The sequence below is a fragment of the Capra hircus genome, chromosome 13, assembly GCF_001704415.2.
Source record: "Capra hircus breed San Clemente chromosome 13, ASM170441v1, whole genome shotgun sequence".
Lineage (NCBI taxonomy): Eukaryota > Metazoa > Chordata > Mammalia > Artiodactyla > Bovidae > Capra > Capra hircus.
This window is the reverse complement of record NC_030820.1, coordinates 47,788,919-47,806,688: the sequence shown is the minus strand read 5'-3', so window position 1 is coordinate 47,806,688 and position 17,770 is coordinate 47,788,919. Positions and strand designations below refer to the sequence as shown.

At 38.5% G+C, this 17,770-nt stretch overlaps 1 protein-coding gene and 1 pseudogene across 2 annotated transcripts in view; both read left to right on the top strand.

Moving 5' to 3' along the window:
• FERMT1 (fermitin family member 1) overlaps window positions 1-17,770 on the top strand; it is a 59,108-nt gene that overhangs the window by 30,993 nt on the left and 10,345 nt on the right. For both annotated transcript variants that reach the window (XM_018057377.1, XM_018057376.1), the window contains exons 7-10: window positions 1,992-2,099; window positions 2,485-2,616; window positions 4,154-4,203; window positions 17,170-17,294. In XM_018057377.1, the coding sequence (XP_017912866.1) occupies window positions 1,992-2,099; window positions 2,485-2,616; window positions 4,154-4,203; window positions 17,170-17,294 (415 nt within the window). The remainder of the gene's footprint in view (window positions 1-1,991; window positions 2,100-2,484; window positions 2,617-4,153; window positions 4,204-17,169; window positions 17,295-17,770) is intronic.
• LOC106502756 lies at window positions 4,401-10,120 on the top strand (annotated as a pseudogene).

Here is a 17,770-nt window from a genome sequence, read left to right as displayed (position 1 = left end):
GTATATTCAGAGTTGTGCAACCATTACTACTATGTAATTTCAGAGCATTTTCATCATCCCATCAAAAAACCTTATCACCCATTAGGAGTCTCTTCCCATTTCCCTTCAATTCTCCCAGTCCTTAACAACCATCAGTCTACTTTATACCTCTGTGGATTGGCCTGTTCTGGACATTTCATGTAAATAGAATTATACAGTATACAAAATACATGGTACTTTGTGACAGTTTCTTTCCTTTAGCATATTTTCAGGGTCCATCTGTATTGTAGCATGTATCAGTATTTTATTTCTTTTTATTGCCAAATAATATTCCATTATATGTATATGCCACGTTTTTTTCATGGACATCTGAATTATTTCAATTTTTTGGTTATTATGACTAATGCTGCTGTGACCATTCATGTACACATCTGGGGTTTTTTTCCTCTGACTTTTTTTAATTGCGCTAAAATATACAAAATATAACATTTGCCATTTTAATCATTTTTAGGTCTACAGTTCAGTGTCAAGAAGTATAGTCACAGTGTAGTGCAACTATCACCACTATTCCCAGAACTGTTTCATCATCCTGTACAGAAATTCTATACACATTAAACAAAACTCCCCATTTTTTCCTTCCTCCAGCAGCTAGTAAACTCTATTCTACTTCCTATCTGTATGAATTTGTCTATTCTCAGCAGTTCATCATATAAGTGGAGTCATACAATAGTTGTCTTTCTGTCTCTGTCTGTTTTCACTGAGCGTAATGTCTTCAAGATGCATGTATCTTATAGCTTGTATCAGAATTCCTGTCCTTCTTAAGGCTGAATAATACTTCTTGTATGTATATACTTCTTTTTGTTATTCATTCATCAATTGATAGATATTTTGGTTGTTTCTACTTTGGGGCTATTGTGAATAATGCTACTGTGAACACTGCAGTACAAGTATCCATTCAAGTCCCTGTTTTCATTATTTTTCAGTATATACTTAAGAGTGGAATTGCTGGATCTTACTCTATGTTCAACTTTTTGATGAACTGCCAAACTGTTTCTTATGGAGGCTGCACCATTTTACATTCCCACAAGCAATGCATAAGAGTTCCAATTTCTCCATATTCTTAGCAACATTTGTTATTATCTGTCTTTTAGGTTAGATTGATCCTAGTGGATGTGAGATGGTATCACATTGTGGTTTTGCATGCTTGGATTCTTTAATCTATCTGTATATTTTGGATGTGTAAGGCTTTGTGATTTTCTATCTTGTCTTCCAAATGGCTAGGCATTTTTAACACTATTATAGTGTTGAAAGAAAGCTTCTCTTGCTTATAAAATGCCATTTTATTTTATATTAAATTACATACCTTCATTAGGTCTGTTGCTAGATATTGCTTTATTGACATTTTGTCCATTGCCACAGCAATAATGCACAGTTTTAGTTGCTGCCACTTTATTGTATGTTTCAATAACTGAGAGGAAAAGTACCTTCCCAACATTGCTGTTTTTCAAATTGTTCTTGGAGATATTTGAACATTGTCTTTTCCAGCCCAACTTGAACAGCTTGCATGAAGTTCCACTAAAAACCTGTGTCCTTGTCCACTGAAACACAGAGGGTGGGGGGTTAAGATTCTGCTTAGAATTACACAGAGTCTACAGATCAGCCTGGGGACCCCTTCTCCTTATTTTACTTAACACATAAACCATTCCATTAGCTGTGTTTCCCACCAACAGAAGTATGATAAGAAAGGGAAAATAATGGAGTCTAACTAAGATGGGTCGGTTTGGCCTCTTGAAGAAGCTCTGGGAAATATTTTGAGAAAGAAAATTCTTAATTCAGAAGTAAAATGAACTGTGGTAGTGGAAAGATAGAGGGGTTTCTTTCACTTACCTAAACTAAAATGTGTTGCATTTGATTAATAAGAATTGACCTCAGTTATTCTAGAACTTTTGTATCATGGGATGTAAATATGTCCCATCACACACACATGCGCACATGCCTGTTCTTCTCTTTAGTATGATGCTGTCCGAATAAACCAACTCTATGAACAAGCCAGGTGGGCCATTCTCTTAGAAGAAATTGACTGCACAGAGGAAGAAATGTTGATCTTTGCAGCACTACAGGTATGGGAATGTTGGTACCTTCCTCTGGAAGGAAACAAAGAAAATTTTTCTCCTTAAAGTTTCATTTTCTTTCTACTGATTTTTTCTTAGAAAAGGAGTTGAAAATTAGTGTAGTAAATTTAAGTTTAAAATATTCCTCATAACCAACCCATGCATACATCTTATAAGGCAACAGTCTTGCTATCCTCATTGCTTCCACACTATAAGGTCAACCAGTGATGGAGAAGAACTGAGTTGGAACATGACTAACCATAAATCTCAAAATAATTTACATTAAAATGTCAGTTTCCCTGCATACCTGGGAGATCTCCTTCCAGGAGATGTTCAGTATTTTCTGTCTTCATTTGTGTATCTAGTAATCCTAACCACTCTGTTTCTGTTGTAGTATCACATTAGCAAACTGTCGTTGTCCACTGAAATACAGGATTTTACAAATGAGTCTGAGGTTGACGAAGTAGAAGCAGCACTTTCTAATTTGGAAGTGACCCTGGAAGGTGGAAAAGCAGACAACACTTTGGTATGAATGTTTCTGATAACTCAGAATTGTGGCTTTGCTCTGATTGACAAATATAAATGTGCTTTTTTATTATAAATAAGGGAATATTTTGTCTGATTTTGAAGAAAGGAAAATACTCTCTTCCTCGGACAAACTTAAACTTGACTAGCTTTTCTCAGATCAGCTCTGTAAGTAACTGTCAGGTATTTTTATCACTCCCAATGACAATTCTTTTGTATTTCTTCTTAAAGATAAGCTAGCTTGGTATGAGGGAAAGACCACTCTGGTCTCCATTTCACTAGAGTGGAACATGAAATTGGCCCTTTAACTGAAGTCTAGAAGAATGAGGTAGCTGTGAAAGTAGAGAGGATGCTTCACAGATACAAAACCATGTGATCTGTTGACCTAGTCATGCATTTCTTTGGGCAAGAGTGTACACTGTAAAAAGTTCCTGAACCCTTTTGACTTTAGGAAATAAAGAAAAACTCTCCAGTAAAACATAAAGTAATAACGCTCCTGCTTCTTATCCAGCAAATGTGGCTGAACTGTCAGCTTTATAATTGCAGTGCCCTGCCTTGTTTGATTCATTTGTTGGGAGCCACCCTTTTGTTTAACTTCTTCAATCATGAGTTTAATCGCATTGAATCAGAGAGGTAGATTCATTGTAATTTGGTATAAATAGTAATAGATGTAGTGAGGCATTATATTGTATTTAATGTGTGTTCTCTTATGATTAAATTCCTTAAAATAGGAAATTGGTATAATGCAAAAGCAACTACCTTATATAAATGAAATTCTCAGATTCTGAAGAAATCCAGGCCCTGAACCACATTTATGAGACCTGGGCCCCACGAAACTGGATTTCTGTTTTGTTTACTTCCTCTACTAAATACTTACAGTGGGAAAGTCATCCTTCTTAGAACAATTGGAAAATTCCCTCTCAAAGCCCTCAATATTTTTATGTGATGCCAAATAGTCTTTTCAGTTTGAAAATAGGCACCAATCTATACCATAGAATGAACTTTGAACCAGATTCTTTCTGAGAATCAGTAGGATTCTATATATCAGTAAACTAGATATAGCTACTCTTACACACTCTGATGTAAAAATTATGAAATATTTTGTTTGAGCATAAAAGTAGTTTCTAACTCAGATTTTTAACTTGAATGATATAGTGTATGGTCAGTTTTTTTTTAATCTTTTTTCACGTGTGTAATATATGACACAGAAAGTGAAAAAATACAAAAATGTACAGCTTAACAAATCAGTATTAAATTTTCAGCCAAGTTACCACCCAAATCAAGAAACAGAACTTCACCAGTTACCCTCAGGATCCCCACAGGTGCCTAATCTCAGGCCCAGCCCTCTCCCACCCTACCCTTGAGGTAACTACTGGAAATGTAGCTAGTATAACTGAGGAAGTGAGTTTTTTATTTTATTTAATTTTAATTAATTCTTATGTAAATAGTTCCACGTGGCAGGTGGCTACAGTGTGGGATAGAGTACCAGCACCACCTGTCTAATTACTGCTTGTCAAATGTTATCTGCTTTTCCTCAGGAGGACATTACTGATATCCCTAAACTTGCAGATAATCTCAGATTATTTAGGTAAGTCACCCTTGAAGAGGAAAGAAGTTACTCATAGCAAAATCTTGCAGGTAAAGAATGTAGGAGTTTAAACTGAACATCCATTAGGCAGGTTCATGGTTCAAAGGTAAGAGAACAAGCTTTGGCATCAGACAGATAATGGATGGAGTCCTAGCTCCATAGCACACAACAGCAGGATGATCTCAGGCATTGTCATCATGTCTCTGAGCCTCAGTTTCCTGATCTATGAAGTGGGGATATACCTCCTCTTGGGTATGTTGCTAATATTAAATTAAATGATGCATATGAAGCATTAAACATGGTTCCTGGCTCATGAAATGCTGGTATAAATATGGTCAGTATTGGTGATCGTGAACACGTATGCCAGACTTTTATGGTCCACCTTCTCAGGGCTCTCATACCATTTGAAGGCTCTTTTATGACTGCCTCTAGAGCTTTGATCCCAGACTTACAGAGAGTTGGCTTCCCTGGTGGCTCAGAGAGTAAAGAATCTGCCTGCAATGCAGGAGATGTGCGTTCGATCCCTGGGTCAGGAAAATCCCCTGGAGAAGGGAGTGACTACCCACTCCAGTATTCTTGCCTGGAGAATTCCATGGACAGAGAAGTCTGATGGGCTACAATCCATGAGGTCGCAGAGTCAGACATGACTGAGTGACTAACACACACATACACACACCTTAGTTTATCTACCTTCAGCTGTTAAGGTATTTCTGATAAACCCCCCAGTCACCTCAGATCACTCTGAAACTGTTAAAAGGAACAGAAGTGTTTTACTTTCTTCATGAAGGTCTGCCACATTTGTGATGGTGCCAAGGTGGGTTAGGATGAAAGGAGTAAGGTTCGTTTGAAGTTCTATCTGTTATTTTATGGTTTGTTGACTTTTCCTAACAAGCTGACACTTCACTTAGTTGGCTTGAAAAGAAACACCGATTGCTTTTGTTACCACGATTCAAAGAAAAACTTGGAAAGAATGAGCAATGAATCAGATATAAATGAGAAATAAGAGTCCAAAGGTAACAGTATTTGTCACTGGGTTTCTTCAGGGTTCTTTTTTAATGTGATCTTAGCAGATGGTCCAAACAATTGGGTCATTCATTTAACTTCTGTGGCATAAATAGTTGTAACCATGTATCATTACAGTCAAAATTACAGAAAAAAATAATAACAATTTGAATCCACAAATCTCTTTATAAATTATTAATTGTTCTTGAGAGAAATCTGGTTGCCATAGCTTCTGTATAGAGCAAACTGAGCTCTACACAGACCAAATGATGACAGTATTCTTCCTATCAAATGATAAATCGTAAAAAGGAGATGATATTCTAGATGTAAGCCCCACATCCGTATCACTTTAAAGTGACTTCTATGCTAAAACTCACAAAGTTATCCTCATATTTGGCCAGTGGACACTTTGTCTACCAAAGTTCTCAATGCATTGAATGTAATATATAATATTGTTTCTGGAAGAAAAAAATATAGGAGGAAGGGAGAGGGGAGAGTGGAGCTAATGACACAGGAAAGAAGAGGAAGGAGGTTGCAGGGTATACCTCTGCTGTTGGTGGGTGTGTGACCCTTATAGGCCATTCTTTTCTCTGGGCCTCCTGTCCTCAACAGAAGAGCACTGAACTAGCCCTTTGGTTTTAAATTTTTTTCTTTGACAGTGAAGCTCCTTTTTCTTTCCTGCTGCTGCTAATGCTAAGTCGCTTCAGTCGTTTCCAACTCTGTGCGACCCCATAGACAGCAGCCCACCAGGCTCCCCCGTCCCTGGGATTCTCCAGGCAAGAACGCTGGAGTGGGTTGCCATTTCCTTCTCCAATGCATGAAAGTGAAAAGTGAAAGTGAAGTCGCTCAGTAGTGCCTGACTCTTAGCGACCCCATGGACTGCAGCCTACCAGGCTCCTCTGCCCATGGGATTTTCCAGGCAAGAGTACTGGAGTGGGTTGCCATTGCCTTCTCCGAAACCACATCTGTTGAACCCACATGTAAATAATGGACTTCTCTTCCTAGCAATGTGGTATCTGATCTAATGCAAATCTCAATCTTGCTTGCCTATACAAAATTGATCTTGAAGTGAGACTGGGAAGTCACAAGTGAGACTTCCTCAGCTTGTAGGGAATGAAGAGGGAACCAGTTCTATTAGGTTGGTGCAAAAGTAAATGTGGTTTTGTATTGTTGAACTTTGCCATTTGATATTGGAATACATTCTTAAATGTGGTTATGTTATATATCATTTTAATGCATATTTCTCACTATTTTTTTGCTAATGACATTATTTGTTGTGTATTTTACACTCATTTTAGAAATTTTAACTATGGAAATGATATTAGACAAAAAGCAAATTCAAGCAATTTTCTGATTTGAGTTCAGAAGGGGTCATAAAGCAGCAGAGATGTTGCATAAAACCTGCAATAATGCATTTGGCTCAGGAACTGCTAATGAACGTACAGTGGCAGTTCAAGAGTGTTGCAAAGGAGATGAGAGACTTGAAGATGAGGAGCTCAGTGGCTGGCCATCCAAAGCTGACAACAACCAATTGAGACCAATCATCAAAGCTGATCCTCTTACAGCTGCATGAGAATTTGCGGAAGAACTCGGCATCGACCATTCTACAATCATTTAGTATTTGAAACAAATTGGAAAGGCGAAAAGGCTTGAATTGATAGATAGGTGCCTCATGAGCTGACCAAAAATCAAAAAAACCATCATTTTGAAGCATCTTCTCTTATCCTATACAACAACAACTAACCATTTCTTGATTGGATTGTGACATGCAAGAAAAAAGTGGATTTTATATGATGACCAGTAACAACCAGCTCAGTGGTTGGACCAAGAAGACACTCCAAAGAACTTCTCAAAGCCAAACTTGCACCAAAAAAAATGTCATGATCACTCTTTGGTGATCTGCTGCCAGTCTGATCCACTACAGCTTTCTGAATCCCAGTGAAATCATTACATCTGAGAAGTGTGCTCAGCAAATAAATGAGATGCACCAAAAACTGCAACACCTGTAGCTGGTGGTCAACAGAAAGGGCCCAGTCCTTCCCACCTAACCGCATTGCATGTCACACAACCAAAGCTCCAAAAGTTGAACAAACTGGGCTACATATGAAGTTTTGCCTCATCCGTCATATTCACCTGACCTCTTGCCAACCTTGGACTACCAGTTCTTCAAGCATCTCAACAACTTTTTGCAGGGAAAATGCTTCCACAACCAGCAGGAGGTAGAAAATGCTTTCCAAGAGTTCGTCAAATTTCGAAGCACAGACTTTTTACATTACAGGAAAAAGCAAACTTATTTCTTGTTGGCAAAAATGTGTTGATTGTAATGGTTCCTATTTTGATTAATAAAGATGTGTTTGAGCCTAGTTAAAATGATTTAAAATTCACAGTCCAAAACAGCAATTACATTTACACCAACCTAATGCAGATGCTGGAGAAGGAAATGGTCCACTCCAGTATTCTTGCCTGGAAAATCCCATGGACAGAGGAGCCTGATGGACTAGAGTCCATGGGGTTGCAAGCACCAGACATGGCTTAGCAACTAAACCACCACCATACCTGAATGTTCTGTGGTTTTCCCTCCCTTTCCCTAATACAGATGAAGGGCTTCCCAGGTGACTCAGTGGTAGAGAACCCTCCTGCTAATGCAGGAGACACAGGAGACGGTTCAATCGCTGGGTCAGGAAGATCCCCTGGAGGAGGGCATGGCTACCCACTCCAGTATTCGAATCCCAAGGATGGAGGAGCCTGGTGGGCTACAGTTCATAGAGTCACAAAGAGTCAGACACAACCAAAGTGACACAGCACACATGCACAATACACATGAGGCCTCAGCTGCAAGGGAGATTAGGCTATAGACATGGATTCTCATGGCTCAGGGCTGGGACTGTAATCCCTGCACAAAAGTTAAGGTGGGGTTGCCTCCTGTGAGGCAGTGAGCCAGAACTGAAGCTGCTGCCTAAAGGCAGAAACTTGTAAGAGCTGCCTTTTCTGCTTAACCAGGAATAGAAAAACTGCCCATCAGTGGAAGGAAGAGTAAGAAGTTCATCTTTGCGTGGAGTTCTGTGTAGGGAAATGCGATGTCCTTTGAAAAATAAGAGCCATGGTCTGTGCCACACCCAGATGTAGATCTAAATTTAAATGTCTTCTATGATAAAAGAATTCTGAAAAGTAAAACATACTGGTCCAAAACCACAGAAGCTATGAAACCCTGGCAAATGTAATTGCAGAAATACCTAGAGAGCTACAGAGAAAGTAAACCCCCTCAAATAAATAAACAAATAAAAACCTTCCCAATAAAAATTGCTAACCCTGTGAGTTCATGAACTACCGTAAAGAAACATCAGTAGGCCCAATAAATAAGAGGATTAGGCAGTAGAACAATCTGAAGAAACCATAATATGAGTATGTTAAGAATCATTAAATATACTGAAAGGTAAACATTTTAATGAAAGGTAATACTAGAAACTCTAGAAAAGAAAAACATAGTCACAGAAATTGAAAATTGAATACATGTGTTAAACATCCAGTTTAAAACACAGCTAAAGAGAAGCTCCTGTCAGTCCAGTATTTAGGACTCAGATTTCACTGCCAAGGGCCCAGGTTTGTTCCCTGGTCAAGGAACTAAGATCTCACAAGCCGCACAGCATGGCCAAAAATTTAAAAAGTTAAGGAGAGGACTTAGAAAGATAAAAGTGGAAAATAACGATATAGGTAGAATAAGAGGGTTCAACGAGGAGTTTAGGAAGGAAAAAAGGGTGGAGAAGCAAGCATTCAAAAGAGGGTACCCCTGGACTTGCCTGGTGGTACAGTGGATAAGAATCTGCTTGCCGACGCAGGAGACACAGTTTTGATCCTTCATCTGGGAAGATTCCACGTGCTGCAAAGCAACTAAGCCCATGAGCCACAACTACTGAAGCCCATGCACAGCCAAATAAATAAATAAAAAGTCAACAAATGAGAAACCCTAGGGTTAAGAGGATTAAACTGCAGAGATTGAACATTCTGGCTCTGCCTTTCTCTGAGCATTCCTTGAAATAGCATATGCAAATTACAAGAAGAATTTTTTTGAAGGGCCATTAGATGAAGAAAATGTGATTCTTACATTGTATCCAGTTAATGAGGAAATTGTTGAAGACCATCAAGTGGAACCAGGTGTTTCCTCAACTTCAGAAGTCAAAGAGGAGGCACTGAATACAAATGATCAAGTTCCTCCTCCTCCAACAAATGAGCTTGAGGAAGCTTGTCGGAGCTCTAGCTTTAGAAGATCAGTTTGTCCCTTGTCCACCACGTTGCCTCCAATTAACGACGTGAGTCAGGACACTGTGGTACTGGCGCCAACAACTGGAGTTGAGTACCGACGGCCAGAAAATAGAAGTTTCTCGGAGACTCCAAGAACATGCTTATCCTGAAAAAGATCAGTATATTCCTAAATCATCACGGGAGGCCCAAATGCACTCATGTTCAAGGAAATACAACATGATGACCAAGAGGGGAAGTATACAGAAAAGAAAGATGAGTGAGAGTGAGGAAAGGACCAACATGGTTGATGTGGTAACTTCAGCTCAGGTAGCCATGCTGGCAGAATTGCTGCAAGGGCTGTTCAGCCGAAGGCTGTGAATTCGTGTGCCCTTCTTACCTCTCAGTCCTTTCTGCCCCACGCCTCAAGCATCCAGTGTTTTGTGGTCCACGGCAGACCACTCTTGGCAGACGCAGAATGTTGGGTTCACCTGCAGTTCCAAGCAGGTCAGACCTGGGTTCCCAACACCCCAGGAGGATGACCTCTCTCTTCATGGCCTGGAAGATAACATGATATGCCCTAAATGTGTTCGGAGGAATAAGAAGATTATGAAAAGATTAATCGCAGTGGGGAGGAGGAAGAAACCTGGTTTGGATACATCAACATCATTGCTTTTAAATGGGCCTTGTCTTAAAACAGAAGGGGAAGGAGTGTGAAGTGGGGAAATGGGTGATAGGGGTAATTTTATGGTAATCATGGTAACTAGATTTTTGTAGTATCAAATATCGAATTACTATTGTATATCTGTAGTGGTGTGTTTGTGTGTGTGTGTGTGTGTGTGTGTGTGTGTGCTCAATCGCTGTTGTTCAGTTGAGCTTGATTCTTTGGGACCCCATAAACTGCAGTCTGACAAGCTTTGCTCTCCATGGAATTTTCCAGGCAAGAATACTGGTGGAGGACTTGCCATTTCCTTGTCCAGGGGAAACTTCCTGACCCAGGGATCAAACCTGCGTCTCCTGCATTGGCAGGAGGATTCTTTACCACTGTGTCATCTGGAAAGCCCTGTATATCTGTAACGAAATGCTATATACTGGTTTTACCTCAATTTTTTAAAACATTAGAATTTACCACGGGAGCCTTCTGGTCTTGGAGTTTTGCTTGTTGAGAAGTTTTTGATTACTGATTCAATCTCCTTACTAGTAATCAGGGGGAAAAGGATAAATGGTGGAGAGCCCACAGTTAAAGTGACTCACATCCCAGTGATGGCTATGCTCTGTCCTCACCATCCTCAGTGTGGCCTAATGCCTTAAGTACAGATGGGAATGTCTGTATTCTGTACTTGAGGTTTATCTGAAAGTGACTGTTTCTAGCTATGTATTGATAGAATTTAATTTGGTTTCATTTTAGTTAATAGATTTTTTTTTTTAGCAGTTTTAGGCTAAACACTGAATGCTCCATTGTCTGGATGTACCATAATTTATCCATTCATATCTTGAAGGCCACCTTGGTTGCTTCCAAGTTTTGGCAACTATGAATAAAGCTGCTAAAAACAAACGCAAAAGTCTATAAATAAGGCAAAAATCATATATTAAAAAAGAATGCTTGAGAGTTTTCATAATTGTTGAGGACAAAATCCTTAAATTCAGAAATCTCAAATCCCAACAAAATAAATCAATGTAAATGTACATCTTGATATGGCCCAACACTGATAAGAGAAAGTTGTTAAAGTCTGAGAGAAAAGATAGATTTCCTACAAAAGAAAAATAGGGGCAGCAGATTTCTTGTTGGCTGGAAGATATTTTGAAAGGACTAAGGAAAAATAAGGGCTTTCCAGGTGGCACTAGTGGTAAAGAACCAGCCTGCCAATGCAGGAGACATAAAAGACGCAGGTTTGATCCTTGGTCGGGAATATCGCCTGGAGGAGGACACGGTCACGCATTCCAGCATTCTTGCATGGGAATCCCATGGACAGAGGAGTCTGGCAGGCTGTCATCCATGAGTGCGTGCCCAGTCACTTCAGTCATGTCCGACTCTTTGCAGCCCTATGGCTGCTCTGTCCATGGGATTCTCCAGGCAAGAATACTGGAATGGGTGACCATGCCCTCCCCCAGGGGATCTTCCTGACCCAGGTCCATGAGGTCGCAGAGTCAGACATGACTGAAGCGACTTAGCACACAGCACACAAGAGAAGATAAGTTGATCTAGAACTTTATGCCCAATCAATCTCTTTAAGATTTTACTTGCTACAAGCCCTTAAATATAAATCAGGCAAGATACAATCCTAATAGTCAGTTATATGTTTAATAAAAACAATGATTTATCCCCAAACTGTGAGGTATAACCACTGCTGGAGAGACTGCTTTGGAATAAATGGCTCCACAGCAAGGTTATAGCTGAGAGGTTATACATAAAATTCATTCATGGAATTATTCACAGTCAAGTTACTATAGCAAAGAAGTTCCAATCAGACATACACAATGTGCTATAGAAAACTGTCAGTTTGATTCAATTTATAAATGAGACTCTTTACAGTACTTTTAAAGAGATGGAGGGTGACCATGAAAATCTTTGGTCCTGCTCTAAGGCTTACTGGTTATCACATGCAAAATTACCTATAAGTGTTATAATTTAAAAAAAAAAAAAACTGTTCCAAATCTATGACTTTTCTGTGATTATAAGTGGCCACTGGTAGCGAGTCTCCAGATACTTTAAAAATAATAGATACACTTAATCTGTAAATTTTTAAAGGTGATTGTAAAATGAGTATGGAACTAGATTTTGAAAGATATTAATGCTATGAAGAGAACATTTTGAGAGTTATTTGGAAATGTTTCCATTGCCACAGTGTTGCCGGTAATGATCCTGCCTATTAAAACAGTATTATCTGCTCACCTTTAAAACTTGGAAACAGAATTTTTCTGTGTTAAACAGCATCCAAATTGGCTGATAGTGTATTTGAAACACACATTAAAAATACTAAATTACAACATATCCCGATTAGTTTGCATAAGTGAGTGATTGACATCAAGGAATATGAAAATTAGTAGCCTTGCTTCAACAAAACCTTCACAAACAGATAGACGGCATTAAAATATGAATATTGTAATTAGTAAACACAGCCAACAGTGTGGTTCCTCCACTGGGATTTGTATAACCTCCCTTCTTGAAACAAAATGAACTTTTCATATATAATTTTCAATAACTGTAAATATGTTAGGAAGTAGGTACTCAAAATATTTTAAAGATAGATTGTGCCCAGATTTACTTTGGAGATTATGGGGCAAACTAGGAAACCATGTTAGGAAAGCTTACCTAAATTACAGACACCTGTGCCCTAAACTGAACCTGCTGAATAGGACTCTCTGGGAATGGGTCCAGGCTTATATATCTCCAATAAGTTCCCTTCCATGTCTTATGAACACCAGAGTTTGAGAACCATTTTTCTAGAAAATAAAGTCCAACTTCTTAGCCATACATCCAGATGCCCACAGTGGCCCCAGCCTGCTCGCTATTCTTGTCTTCATCAGCCCTGACATGGAAATGACGTAGTTTCAGAAACTGCCCCTCTGCCCATTTCCATGGCTCAACCCAGCAGCACCCAGCATAAGGGAGATGTCCAGGAAGTGCTGACCCAACTTCTACCAGCAAGGTACCCAACTCTGACTCACCTCTGCATTTTGGACACGCAGTTGCCTGCACTTTTCTTTTTTGAAATTTCTTTTCTGTTCTTCCCATCATATGCTTATTGATCCTTCATTCTGAGTTTAAACATTGTGTCCTCTGTTACTACTCCTATATCCTTGTTGTGTGACTTACCACATTTTTTTATATTATTTACTTACACATTTCCCTCTTTAAAAGGGAAGCTCCATGAGGATTTGAGACTGTCTCATTCTTTCTGCTTTTATTTCTCTTTGTCATTCTTCAGGTAAAATTTATGGATTACTTTTTCATTTATTTTTATTGAGGTAACACTGATTTATAATACTATGTGATTTTCATATATACATCATTATATTTCTACTTCTGTGTACCCTGCAGTGTGCTCACCACCAAAATTTAGCTTCTGTCTATCACCATGGGCTTCCTCGGTGGCTCAATGGTAAAGAATCTGCCTGCATTGCAGGAGACACGGCTTCAGTCCCTGGGTCCAGAAGATCCCTTGGAGAAGGAAATGACAACCCACTCCAGTATACTTCCTAGAGAATCCCATGGACAGAGGCACCTGGTGGGCCACAATCTATGGGGTCACAAGAGTCAGACACAACTTAAGCTACTAAACCACAACCCACCACCACCATATAGTTTATCCCTTTAACCCATTGTTCCCCCCTTTCCCCAACCCTCCCCTTCTAGTAACTACTACTCTCACTTCTATATCTATGTGTTTGTTTTGGTTTGTTCATTTATTTTTGTCTGTTTTTAATTAGTTTTTTATATTCCACACATGAATGAAATCATACTGTATTTGTCTTCCTCTGTATGACTTATTGCACTCAATGTAGTACCCTCAAAGTCCATGACAAATGACAAGATTTCATTCTATTTTGTGGCTAATATTTCATTGTGAAAATATATATTGAAAACATACATATATATTCATATACATGTTCATATCATATCTTCTTTATTCATGTATTGATGGACACTCTGGTTGTTTCCATATCTTGGCTATAGTAAATAATGCCACATTGAACATAGGGGTGCATATATCTTTTCAAATTAGTGTTTCCGTATTCTTTGGATAAACAGAGAAATGAAATTGCTGAGGTTTACAGTAGTTCTATTCTTAATTTTTTGAGGACTCTCCATATTGTTTTCCATGGTGGCTATATCAACTTACATGACCACCAACAGTGTGTGAGAGTTCTCTTTTCTGCATCATCTCACCAACACTTTTTATTTCTAGTATTTTTTATAATAGCCTGTCTAACAAGCATAAAGTGATTTTAACCTTGTGGCTTTGATTTGCATTTCCCTAATAATTAGTGATGTTGAACATCGTTCCATGTATCTATTGGTCACCTGTATGTCTTTGGAAAAGTGTCTGTTCATCTCCTCTGCTCAGTCTTTGGGTTGTTTGTTTTTTTGTTATTGTTGAATTATATGAGCTCTTTATATATTTTGGATATATGTATTTGCTCTATTGGATATATCATTTGCAAATATCTTCCTCCATTCTGTAGCTTGTCTGTTCATTTTGTTGATGGTTTCCTTTGCCATCCAGAATCTTCTTAAAATCCAATTTTTAAAATTTGCTTTTGTTTCCCTTGCTTGAGGAGACTTAGCTAGAAAGATATTGCTAAGACCAATATCTAAGCAATGCTGGCAAACATAGGTGTAGTGCCTATGTATTCTTCTTCTAGGAGGTTTATGGTTTCAAGTTTTACATTCAAGTCTTTAATCCATTTTGAGTTGTTTTTTGTGTATGGTATAAGATAATAAGCTTCCCAGGTGGCTCAGTGGTAAAAAAAAAAATCCATCTGCCAATGCAAGAGACATGGGGTCGATCCCTGGGTTGGCAAGATCCTCTGGATAAGGAAATGACAACCCCCTCCAGTATTCTTGCCTGGAAAATCCCATGGACAGAGGAAAATCCCATGGAAAATCCATGGACAAATCACAAAAGAGTCAGACATGACTTAGCAACTAAACAACAATAATAAGATAGTGATCTCATTTCATTTTTTTGCTTGTAACAGTCTAGTTTCTCCAACACCACTTATTGAAGAGACTATTCTTTCCCCATTGTATGTGCTTTGCTCCTTATCTAAATTAATTGTCCATATGTGCATGGGTTTTTCTGCCTATACCATGCTGTTTTGATTACTGTGGCTTTGTGATATAGTTTAAAATCAGGGAATGTGAAACCTCCAGCTTTGTCCCCCATCCTCATCAGGATTACTTTGGCTATTCAGAGTTTTTTGTGGTTCCATATAACTTTAGAAATTTTTGCTCTATATCTGTGAAAAACATTCTTGGGATTTTGATAGGGATTGCATTGAATCTGCAGATTGCTTTAGGTAATATGAACATTTTAATTATGTTCATTCTTTCAGTCCATGAATGTGGAGTATCTTCCCATTTATCTGTGTCTTCTCCAGTTTCTTTTAACAATGTCATATAGTTTCCAGTGTACAAGGGACTGTCTCATTCTTGTGTACATCATTCCCCATTCTGATATTTTCTCCACTCTTCTTTCCCTGCCTTTCCTCAGTCTCTGGAACATGGAATTAGAGTTTAGGGATGTGTGAAAGCAGTTGGAGGATGACCCAGCCTGGAAGAAGAGAGTAGAAAGAGTTTAAAATCTTCTGATACTCTTCAAGTCCAATTAAAGTGGGGAAACAGAGTTTCATTCTTAATTCTGAATAGAAACATTTAGAATCCTGAGACTAAACTGAGACTTCACTATATTTTGTTTGTAGGCTGTGTCCTTAGATTTTATTTTGAAAACGTTGTTTGTTAACTTTGGAAAATCTGATTCTTAGACAGGTACCTTTCAAATATGTCCCTTAAAATTATCTTACAACTCTCAACATGATAAAACTTAATAAGTAGTGGTTTTTTAAATCCTGGAAATATTAACTACATATAATGTTTTTCAATTTTATTATATAATTGTTATGTAACAATCTCCTGTAATACGCTGGTTTTTTAAATTAACATTTCCCTTATCCTTGTGTTAAGGATAGCACATTTTTAGCAGACAAAAGTTTATTACCGACATGTTAAAAGACTTGCCTAGAAGCATATGTGAGTGCAGTTAACCCCAAGCTTCCTGTCTTCCTCCCATTCTTAAATACAGAAACCCAGCTCTCTGAAACGAGATACCCTGATCCACCCCCAAAGCCGGAATCGTCCCAATGAACCACATATGAAACCTACTACCTTTTCTCTGTCTAGCTGTACCCTCTTCCCTGCTCCCCAGCTTGCTCTCTCGTTTCCTAGTTTGAATGACTTAGCTGAGGTCTTCTTTTGGCACTGCCAACCTTGTCTAGCCCAGAGTACAGTTTTCTGGCCTAAACAGATACCATGGTTAGAAATCTTCCCTCAAAATATTTTTTAATAACAGTAGGGTCTACATGGATTAGCTATAGATTTTGGTGATTTCCATGGCTCACTGGGAATTTTCTGGTTGGTTTCTTTTAGGGTCAAGAGGAAAATACAGAAAAGGTTGCTTACTTTTATATCTGATTTTTATGTCTGTAACTTGAAGCTTGTGTTCTCCATATGGACAGCTTTTTCAGAATCAAGAAATAAATTGAAATTTTAGATGTCTCCATATTCACGGATGTTTCTCACATCATCACAATAATAATAATAATAACTTGTTGAGCACTTCAGTTTGCCAGACACTTTACAGAAATTACCTCTTTCTACCCTCACAAAAGCCCTGTGAATTTGAGGCTGATACTCTCCCATCACACAGAAGTAGTACACATGGCCCAAACAGACACAGCAGCTCTCCCAGGGTCATACACTTATACAGCAGAGCTAAAGTGTAGCACTGAGTGGTCTAGCTCCTGAAATTTTGTGTTAACTTCTACATCTCATATCAAAACTCCCATTTTCCAGTTTTAGAAATGAGTTAGCAATTTAAAAATTATTAAAAAATAAAGAGAATGTTGTTTGAAAGGATCTCTAGAGCATCTTGATTCGCTTGAATTTGCAATGTGTCCTACATTTCTGGATGGTTTTTCAAATGTTTACTGTACTTTAATTTGCAGGCCCAAAAAGCTAATATTAAAAGCTTTCAAACAATATTGGTTTGTCTTTAAAGACACATCTATAGCCTACTTTAAGAATAAGGAACTTGAACAAGGAGAACCAGTTGAAAAATTAAACCTTAGAGGTAAGAGGGTCCAGTATCTCAGTATGTCTTGACAAGGCCCATCAAGAGGGTGAAAGCACATTCACTCCCAGAGAAACCTCTGTCTGTCATGGGCTGTCGATGGCCACCTGCCTAGAGCTCCTCCTCCCCGTGAAGTACGAACCTGGAATGCAAATCAGTGAAAAAACAATCAGTTATTATGCTGCCCCTTCTTTCCCAGTGTGTCCAAGTCTCTGATGTGATGGCAATTGTTGTCATAAATATAGTACATGAGACATTGTTGGAACCTGTAAAGCTTTCTGAATTCCAAAACAATTATGTTTAATTCAACGTCACATTTGGGCTTTATGTCTGAAAATGGCTGTGAGTGTACTGGTAACTCCATTAACTAAAAATTTAATTAACTAGTGCACTCAATTCCCTTATCATTGTGACAATCAGAGAATTCCCTCTCCTTTAATTCTTTCAAAGTTTATGTTCAATAACTGATCATATGA